The sequence below is a fragment of the Mugil cephalus genome, chromosome 7 (genome assembly GCF_022458985.1).
Source record: "Mugil cephalus isolate CIBA_MC_2020 chromosome 7, CIBA_Mcephalus_1.1, whole genome shotgun sequence".
NCBI lineage: Eukaryota > Metazoa > Chordata > Actinopteri > Mugiliformes > Mugilidae > Mugil > Mugil cephalus.
In genome coordinates, this window is record NC_061776.1 from 8,313,915 (window position 1) to 8,324,823 (window position 10,909).

The 10,909-nt window shown below is 41.4% G+C and overlaps 1 protein-coding gene across 1 annotated transcript; it reads right to left on the bottom strand.

The window, feature by feature from the left end:
• Positions 1–663: 663 nt before the first annotated feature.
• si:ch211-284o19.8 (protein lifeguard 1) lies at positions 664–9,350 on the bottom strand. The gene is made up of 7 exons (XM_047588554.1): positions 9,339–9,350; positions 8,266–8,309; positions 6,422–6,714; positions 3,727–3,927; positions 3,235–3,363; positions 2,278–2,421; positions 664–1,019 (listed from the first exon to the last, which is right to left on the bottom strand). The coding sequence occupies exons 3-7, from the start codon at positions 6,701–6,703 to the stop codon at positions 882–884; spliced, it is 894 nt and encodes a 297-aa protein (XP_047444510.1). The 5' UTR covers positions 6,704–6,714; positions 8,266–8,309; positions 9,339–9,350; the 3' UTR covers positions 664–881.
• Positions 9,351–10,909: the final 1,559 nt, after the last annotated feature.

Consider the following 10,909-nt stretch of genomic DNA (forward strand, 5'->3'; position numbering starts at 1 on the left):
CTCCAGCACACAATGGGATGGTTTGCAGCTGAATGTGAAGCGGTTGAAGGTCAGCTCCTCCAAGTCCAAGGCCATGGCACAGAAAATGTTGGAGGGGGTGAGTTCTAGTATCTCTGGGTGCTGTTCATGACTGATGGTAAAATGGAGGAAGAGATGGACAGATGGTTTGGTGCAGTGGCTGGAGAAATGCGAGGGCTGTATCGATCTGCCATGTGAAAAGCTAAGTTGTAAGACAAAGATTTTGATTTGTGTATCCATGTTCCAATCCTCACCTATGGTCATGAACTGCGGGTAGTGACCGAGTCACTGGCATCGCAGTTACAAGCGGCTGAAATCAGGATCCTCCAAAGGGTGTCTGGGCTCAGCCTTAGATGTGGTTTAGACTTCTCTATCAAGTTGAACATACATTTCTCTGTATATTTAATTACTTTTAAATATGTTTTTATCACTTGAAGTGGAACTACTGCTTGATATATTTTGTTGGCTTTATGTCGTCCTCACGTCAATAAAAGCTGTGAACATGAATTTCATTTTGGGCCTACTGGATGTGTATCTTTAGACTCCTTTAGATGTGATGAAATGTGTCTCATTAGTGTCAAAAACTACTAATGAGTTCCAGTAAATCAAATATTTGGGTTATAATGAAAGAACAAAAAAATATATATATTTATATTTTTTTATTGGTGTGAAACAGACAAAGACAAAGAATCTGTTGAAAATCATTCACTTTTTGTCACATAAAACACAAAACTGTAAGATTATGTACAAGCAAACAACAATAAAGGACGTCCTCTTTCACAGGCTGGAGTGTGTGTGTGTGCGTGTGTGTGTGTGTGTGTGTGTGTGTGTGTGTGTGTGTGTGTGTGTCTCTTTGTGCTGTTTCACCTCCTCGAACCCAGCAGGTAGAGGAAGATGAGGATTATGTCCAGGTAGATGTTGAGAGCAGCGTTGATGTAATCTTCTTCACTGAGGGCGTAGCTTCCTCTCCCCAACACGAGCTGACAGTCGATCACCAGGAACTGGGACAGAGAACAAGAGTCGGGACTGAGTGAGGAATGAGCTCCACGCTGACGCCAGAAATTCATTACACGTTTGGGATAAAAGACGTTTTATGTGGAAGACACTTGAAAAACAAAAGCAGTTGTAAACAAGAATCATTTTCAATACAATCAGTATCTGCTCCCTATGAAAAGGGCTTTAAATCTATTCATTATTTCAAATATGTTGTCACGCCTACTGTGAACAGCCACAACATTATGACCATTATGACAGGTCAAGTGAATAACAGTAAATATCTGGAAACCTGTGAGTGGGTCGGATACGTCGGGCATTGAGTTGAACATCTTGTCAGAAGCAGGAAAAGTTGCCAGGTGGAAGAATTTGAGCGACTTGAAGGGACAAATTAAGGTGGACGGGGCTGGACGGGGTTTCTGGGGTGCAGCGGTCCAAAGAAAGAAAAGAGGGGAACCAGCGACAGGACTCACTGATGCGCACGATCAGTTTGTTGTGTGTGTCTATACTGACCCCTGTCTGCAGCTGGAGGCTCCTACAACAGAGTCCACACCCCGGCAGGTCAGGCCTGTTTTATCTCATTTTACTTAGGGTGGTTCAAGGATTTAATCGTCCTAATCAGCCTTTTTTTTTTTTGTCTTTCACAAATAAAATAATAATTTTTATATTCTTTGTCTTCACCTTATGATGTGTACACAATATTAGGCGGGTGGTCTTAATTAAACCAATCAAAACTTCTAATCTTGAGTGTGTAGATATTAATTTGTCATTTTTAGTTCATGAATCCATCCATGTGACCTAAATATCTCTAAAATGATTCTCTTTGTAAATGACGCTTTTTCTTCAGTCCTGAAATTGTTTATATTCTTCTCACCCAAATAATTTTCTCATCTTAATCAGGTCGTAAACAGACTCCAGTCACGTCAAGTTTCAAGTGCGCTCAACCCACAGATGTTCCTGCTAAAACGACTCAAACGAGCCCGGACGACTTTGTTTTAGCTTCGTGTTTTTTGGGTCTATTCATAAGGCTTCATCACGGCGGAAACATCCAAACATCTGGCAAAGACTTTTTTTTTTTTTTTTTTTTTTAAAGATCAATATCGTCATCAACCTGAGTTCAACGAACTCTAAACCTCCTCCAAAGTGTTTAAAAGATGCAGCTGCAAGATGTTTAAAGTGTGCTAATTTTATCTGAAGCACTTTGCGAAGACACATCCGTGACCTGAGCGAGGAAAATGCGCGGCGGCGGCGTCCTGCTTCCCTTACCAGAGAGAAGACCAGAGCTCCCAGGCATCCGTAGCCGATGTCGGCCATGTACGAGTACAGGAAGGTGCAGAAGAAGCCGAACATGAACAGGTCCACGACCAGGACCAACATGACGCCGTAAAAAATAGTGAAATCATAACGAGTCTGCAAATAGCACAGAAAGACAGTAGTTGATTTCATTACACGATATTCTGTTTTGATCTCAGGTAACATTTCTATTTATTATATTTTTACTTCATTACTGTTGTAATGTTGCTTTTATTCTGTTTTTATACTAATATCAATCAGGTGCAACACATTTTTAAGAGCAGCCCTACTAGTGGGTGGACCTTACACTGGAAAACATTTCAATAAATCTTCTCTTCTCTTATGTTCACGTTCAATAACTCAACTTTCTTATACAGCCATAACATTATGACCACATATGACAGGATAAAGTAAATAACATTGACCACCTTGTGACAATTCAGTGTTCTGCTGGGAAACTTTTGGACCTGGCATTAATGTGGATGTTACTTAGACATGTAGCACCCACCTAGACCAGACCAGACACCCCCAGGAGGATGCAGCCTAACACAGACACATGTACAAAAATGCTTCAGGAGCATCACAAGGTGTTGGCCTGGCCTCCAAATTTCCTAGATCCCAAACTGACCCATGTTCATCCTCTGATGAGCCACAGCTGTTTTGGAGACCTACACAATATCAGGAAGGTGGTCATAATGTTATGCCTGATCGGTGCATACCTTAAACGAGGCACGACATAAAAGTTAGTATCTTAGAGCAAATAGTGCCACAGGCTGGACTACAAACTCGGCTCTTGAGACGGTACTTGCACATAATTTGTTAAATTCGGTGGCTTTTAGTGAGCGTCAGACTAGATGAGGCCTTGGTGACCGAAAACCAGGAGAGATATTAAGTTTATAAGCTGTTTGGAAACAGAGCTGGTGGACAAACCTGCGCCGTGAAAGCAATGACTGCCAAAGTGACGGCAATCGTCACTCCCATGGTGACGACCACGGCGGCCGTGTTGTGGAAGGAGGCAACTGTCCCGACCATGTACGACATGCTCACGGTGACGACGGACTGTAAACACAGAAAGATTCAGGCCATTAAACGTCGTGGTCACACGTCCTCAGATAAAAAAACACATTCAGGTGCGGATGTGGGTTCTTGCGCTTCCTGACGAAAGCCAAGTTTACGTCACGACAAAACCTCAACAACTGATTTCTAATATCTGCTTGGGTCTTTTGGTAGATCTTCGGTGAAAGTGCGACTTTCGGCCGAGGCAGCAACAAAATATGTTTCACTTCTCCTTCAAAGGTGTGACGTTTCTCATCCAACAGTTGTTTCCTGTAAACTTCTCCCACCCCTCCCACCACTGTGAGGTAAATAAAGGACTCCCCCCATCTCATATTTCAGCCTCGTGCCCGTGCGTCTGTCACCCACCAGCCCCACGATGTTCCAGGGGTGACGCTGGCTGAAGGACCTGAAGCACTGGAGGGAGAAGGCGACCACGAGGAAGATGATGTAGGAGCTGAGGTAGGCCCACAGGTGGGTCTGCACCGCTTCCTTGACCACGCTGGAGAAGGTGAACACGCACACCACGCTGAAGGTGAACAGCAGCTGGAGGGTCACGATGCAAAACACCTGCACGGGACGAGACCAAAGAAGTGAGCAGCTTCATTACTGCAACAGCTGAACTGGGAAAGTTTGTGGCAAAGAAATAATAATAAACAAAAACAAAATAGTTATTGATTCAGGGGTGCATCAGTCAGTGTCTTCTTCTTCATAGAAGAATTACAGAGTTGCTTGGTTATTGTTATTGTTTCAGTTCCTATCAGTCTAAATCACCTTCAACACCTGGACACGACATTAAATTGTCCCACTTACACAATGTTTACAAGAACCACAAAGGGCGAAAGAAATAAATCATCCCTACAGGTCATGATATGAGTGAAAACCTAACCCGACCTTGTGACTCTGACGTCTTTGCTCGTGTCTGTGAGTAATGTTTTTAAAAGAAAACTTCCTGGGTGAGCTACTTGGAAAGATCACAGACTCATTTAGTCGGTTTAACTGTCACTTGGTGGAAAACTATTTGCCTGTGTGCGGCACATCCGTCCTCCCACCAGTCACTTTTAGCACCTGGAAATGAAACAGGACAGGATATATATATATATATATATATTTGTTATTGTTTTGCCGACGCAACGTCAACAACACAAACAGCTGTCTCAGCACCAACAAGAGTGGAAGCGTTCCTAGTATTTGCCCCTCGTTCTTTCGTTTCTTTCTGTTTTCATCATATTTGCTTTAAACGTATTTGTTATTATTATTGTTTTTAACTCTTATAAGCATTGTGTAATTTCTGTATCCATGGTTACGGGAGGTTTCGTTTAACATCTGCTGGAAGCTTGTTCCACCTGACGACCGTTGCCTTTACATCGTCAGTTAGCTACGAGGTTCATTATACACTCATATATTTATAATTAATTAATTCCTTATTATTAAGAAAACTTAAGTTGTGACTTGGTCCTGGACAGTTTGCCCGTTGCTCTGAATGAACTAAATGTTTAGTGTCACATCTGGTTCTGCGGCACATGGTCATGTTTAACTGTTCCTGTTTTTTTGGGCATTTCCTGTTTCGTAATGTAAGTCAATAACTCTCATTTCCGATGTCTTCACTTCCCTCTGTGTGGTTGCCATCCCTGGGAACCCCCCCATTCCCACCCTGATGTGTTTCACTTATGCCTCATTTGTCGTGTTTCCATTCCCCTTAGAAATGCGCAAAACCTAAATATCGCAATAAAAAACTGTATGTGTGTGTGTTTTTTTTTTAATTCCTTTTGATTTTTGAACTTGTGACTTGTCTTCATCTGCCTTTTAAAGTTTATTTGTACAGTTCATCCCTCCTACCATCAGTCTAAAGGCTCATTTAAAGTAATGTGAGACCTATAAGCCATAACCTTCCCACACAGTCAACGTCAGTCTCATTTATAGCTGTGTGTTTGTCAGTCCGGTTCACTCTGTAATAGCGCCACCCAAACACTAGTCGGCGCTGTGTCTTTTTTGCCAGCCAGGTTATTTTGGTTTATACTTCCTGTTTCATTTATCTCTGAACCTCCTCACTCAACCGATTCTTAATTGATCCAAAACAATCAATAAAAAACCGTGAAGCAGATAGAAAATACTAACGATGCTACTATGAAGCGGAGCAATCACAGCTCGTGTGGTGACGTGCGTTTACATTTTTTTGAGAGGTGAACGTCAGCTACAGCACCAAATGGAGTTAAGATGGAGGAGGCACAAGTTCACATTAACCAAGAAATCATCCCGAGAGGTCAAAATGTAGGGATGGGCATCGATAGTTCTTTTAAAGAACCAATTCATCATTAGGCTTCATGCTTATCGATTCCCCTTATTGATACTTTTCGTGCCGAATCTTTACATCACAGTTCAGAATGCGGTCGTTATGCACTTAAAAGTTGTTTAATGCCCGCCATAAAATGAAAGAAGAAGAAGAATCTTCACGTCGAACCACATCACATGAGGACAACGAGGAAGACGCGATGGCAGAGCGACTAAAACCGGTGGAGAGTGTGGCTTCACTTCACTAGAAGGGACTGTAACAACACACTGAGCAATTTATGCAGCACCATGATTTCAAGCAAGGGCAGAAACATCACCACCATGATGAAGTATTTGTGGATGATGCATGTATCATATACAGCCACGTGTTCAACACCCTCCGGTCAACGACTGTGGCTACCGCTGAGTCTCAGCAGAGCAGTGCTAGTGAGGATCCAGTGACCAGTTTCCTGTTTTTCTTACACAAACTCTTATCTCTTGTTTAGGAAACTCAATAAAACTTCTGTCGTTTACACGAAACCACAAACGCCTACTTTTTCCAAACCAAAACTTCACGGGAGGAATTGATATGGAAAATGATAAAGAATTGGATCGATAAGCAGAATCGATATCAATAAAATCGTATATCTTTTAATCAGAATATGTGTAAACTTTCTGTTCATGTTTTGTTCACGTCTATGAGTATGTTTTCCTTCCTAAATTCATTCATTTTAATCACCTTTAGTGATTTGAAACATCCAGACAAGTCTCACCGAAAACACCGAGCACAAACCTTTCTAATGAACCCTCTCCTCACTGTCCGGTCATCGACGGAAGATAAAAGCGGAGTTTGGTCCGACGCTTCTTCTGGGTTGATGTCTCGGAAGGACTCGTATGCAGAGTGCTGAGGGGGGGCGTGGGTTTTCGGCGGGGAGTACATTCCTGAGGATGCAGAGTAAGGTGGGGGCGGCTGCTCCGGGCAGGAATACTTCGGCGGTGACGGTGGCGAGGACACATCGGGGCTGGAGGCGTCCTGAGCCTGTATGGTCGCGACGGCGTCCGCTGTGTCCGACATTCTGGTCGAAGCTGAAAGATTGTGACAAATAAGGAACACATGAAAACTGACCTCTGCAAAATGAAAAAAAAAGAGCAGAAGTGGTTAGATTGCGGTTTGTGACGTGTTCGGTGTGATGACGTTTATCAGTAGCTCATGTTTTTACGTTGATTTAGATTCCTGTCTAGTGCACAGATTGATATGAAGATTTAAAAGAGAACTCGTGGTGCTGACCTTTGAGTCGCCTTAGATTATATTTAATTTCTAAGTTTTTATGTATATTTATTCAGAAAGATTATTCAATAATCTGCCTGTATTAAGTCACCAGATCTGGACAACTTCCTGATCTAGACTGGTTTTCAGATTTCCTGCCTCCTCCCCTGATTAGACCTCTCATCTCCACCCATTCGCCTGGTGTGTTGTTGGTTGTTTCTTGGAAATTAGTTTTTGTTTCAGCTTAGTTTTCAGCTTACTCACACAGCGCCTCCTCACTCCTTCATACATTTCTCTCACATGTTTTTTTCTACCAATAAACTTCTTCGCATTAATTAAAACGCACTTTTTGTTCGTCAATCATTTAACAAGTGGCAAAATGCAGTCCTAGCTAGTGGTCCTAGTGTCATGTACCAGCGTACTTTGTTACTGTGCATTCAATGCTAAGCTATACAAATAATATGCATCATACGTTTATGTTTTATTTTAAACTTGTGCAAGGAACAGTATTTGCAGCGTACGTCCTTGTGTCTGGAGGAACCTGACGATAACGCAGCCTCGTGATTAGCCCGGAGGCGATGGGGTTCAGGTCCTCCTCTTTGCATTGCAGAAGGCTCGGACAGACGTGTCAAGGCTTGTCCCGAGAAAACATCTTCTGCCTCCGCTTATCTGTTCGCTACAGTATGTTGGATTCATCCAGTTCAGCCAGTTTATATGTGTATATGTGTAAATACTTTTTGTTTTTGTCAGATGCTTCTCCGAACATCTCCGTTGTGGAGAATCAAGAATACGTTGGGGTAAACGCTGGGCTTTCCTGAAAATGTTGCTACTGTAAAAAAAAAAAGAAAAGAGGAAGGGACATCTGGGGGAGGTGTTCATCCTAAACTCACATGACTCTTCAGACTGGAGAGGTTGTGGCTGTTTACACCCAGGTAAATCTGAATACATTCTCTATATACAGACGATTGTCTTTATTAGAGTTTCAGGTGGAAACTGCCCACAGATGTTCAAAGCAAAAATACACTACAGTCATTTAGAGCAGAACAAGTCACTTAGAGCCTGAAGCCTTTGTTTCAGTTTTGTGTTTTTTGTATCTATCCATGTTAGTTCTCCACAGTGGAAACATCCACCTTGGCAAAGACTAAAAGATTATTAACCTGGGTTCAACTAACATTTAAATCTTTCTTCAGTTAGCTACTTTTCACCAAGCGTTTGGACGTCTCCCTCGTGATGTATTTGAGTGAGCAGAAGGATCATTATTATTCTTTACTCATTCTTATTCTTGAGTGTTACAAGTCAAACAAGAAATTATCCGTTATTTTACAAGAGTTTAGTTCTGAAACAGAGAATAACGCCGACGATCTTCTTACCTCTTCTGCTGGATTTGTTGACAGACGTCCAACACTGCACAGCTCTGTGAGAGGAGAAGACGGTGGAGGCTGTCTATGAACCTGTGGTGTAAAGTTTCACTTCCTGACAGTTTTAAAAAAAATCCAGCGTTGCACTGATGAAAAACTCCACAGTCGCGCTAACAACAGAAAAGAGGCCACAAAAAGGCTCGAGGGCTGTTCCTTTTTAGTTTTACAGGCTCCAAAATAAAACGTGACCTTTCAGTAATATGAAAATAAACTTTTTGTTTGTTCAAACAAACAAAAAAACAGAATTGAGTTAAAACGGAAAGTGAAACCAAGCAACAGCTCAATCTTGTTACAGTATCTTGGTGAGAAGTGTGATTATGAAAATACAACCCCGTGCATACATAAAAATGCTCTTTTGCTCAAATGTTAATGTTGCTTTTTATTCCAGGGAATTATAAATTGCATGTGGAAACGTACGTTGGGGACTTGGATGGTGTCTCGGCATGTCTTTGTGTTAAGATAAAAGTGTTGTATGTCTTATATGCTCAGAGCGCAGTTTAATTTCCTGTGACTTTTAGATCAGAAGAACTTGGTACTTCTCAAAGAGGTTGTGGTCGATTTCATGTCTGCTCTTTTTCACTTTTGGTTCCTCATTAACCACACAGGACCCAGTTTTTACCGTATGCCAGTTTAAACCACACTTTTCCCACATTAGTGCAATATTTCCTCTGTGTATTTTACGTTTTGAAAGAACTGGGGTGCCAACGCTTGCGTCTTTCAAAGTTATTTTTCTGAATTCTTGTCTAAAGACTAGAATATCCAGCTTAATGTTGAGCACTGAGGAAGATCATATTAAAGCTGTGCTACAGTTTACAGCTACAGAAAAGATTTTGAATAAATAAAAGTAACATTATGACCACCTGAGCTCTGACCCGTCCACTAGACCTCTGAAGGTGTGCTGTGGTATCTGACACCAAGATGCTAACAATAGATCCTTTAAGTCCTGCAAGCTTCGAGAATTCAAAGTCTTTGTGATTCTCAAACCATTCCAGGAACTCCCTTAAAAGAGGCAACAGCTATAATACCTGAAGGGTGAACGTGGTCTACAGGAATGTTAGCAGTGGAAGGTGGTGGTACGTAACTTGGATGGCAGGGCCTAAGGTCTATATAGCCGAACTCTGGCCAAAACATCACGCTGCCTCTACTGACTTGTCTTGAGTCGTGCGTTCGTCTCATGATCCATCAGGCCAGACCACCTCCTTTGATTGCTCTCCAGAGTCCAGTTTGCACATGTGTCCATCGTAGGAGCTTTCATCCTGCAAACAAAACAATTAGTGATCCGCTGTGTGTACCTTGTACCACTTTTTGATAGGAACATCCCACAACATCTGCAGTTTTAGTTGATATTTTGTTGCTTATCCATCATAATTCTCATTCAAAAATTTCAATTAAATTCAATTGAGTGTATATCCACATGCTTCTTCAGAAGCCTATGGAAGTAGCCATGACAGAATTCTACTTCCGCTTGCCGGTTTCCTGTTTCCGGTGACCCACAGCTAATCAAAACCATGATCAAAACTAACTGGGGAAATAAAGCTAGCCGAATGTAGTGCAATTTATATATATATATATATATATATATATATATATATATATATATATATATATATATATATAAGTTCAGGTTCAACTTGTGCCGTTTTTGGTTGCCACAACAAATCAAAGAAAAGTCTATCGAACATCGTTTGTTTTGAGCAACAAAAGCCCTGCACCGCGATCCGGAGAATTCACCTTAAAATGAGAAATGACGCAGGAGGCACTGTCCCAGAACTATCCCCACATTTTTTTTTAAAAAAAAACATCTATATTATGTATCCACCTCCGATTTATCCCGTTTCTGTGCCATCCGTATCTAAACAGCCAAACTTTACCGCGATGCTGACAGCTACTGAAACCATGGTAACGTAGCGCTACCGGAAGAGCAAAAACTGGCTTCCGCTATGAATCATGGGTAATATTCAGCGTCCAGGAAAGAGGTCGTTAATGTTAATAACAATACAAGTTGTGTCAAGACACAAAAATTAAGGCGATGGTAGCAAGAAGAAAAAACTAACAGGAAGAAACCTTGAGCAGAACCGTAAGCTCATATGGAGGAACCCATCTGCTTACGACCAAAGAAAAGAAGAAGCAGGAGAAACAAGGTAAACTTCTGTCATAAATACATACATTGACTGAAGGGAACACGTAGAATCTAACAATACAAGATATTTTGCTGATGATGTTATGTCACAGTTTGAGTATAAGTTGTGCATTTGCCTGATATGTCCCACCTGCCAACAGGCACCAAGATAATTTAGATAACAAGTGTTATTCACATCAACCGTTGTTGGTCATAATGTTATAGCTGATCAATGTAGATGGCTGCCTTATAACTTTTTAATTAAACTAATATATTGTATGAACAAATGCAAATGAGTGACTTGTTGCTTCAAAAGAAAGAAGCAAATCCTTTCATTGAAGCTGAAATCTCAAATTTGAGGCAGAACTATCCATCGACATACATGCAATGTTGTCAGAACTTAACCAGACGCTGCGTCTTAGACTTGATCACACACAAAAAAAAAACAACGTGCACAAATGGGACACTGACAAAACA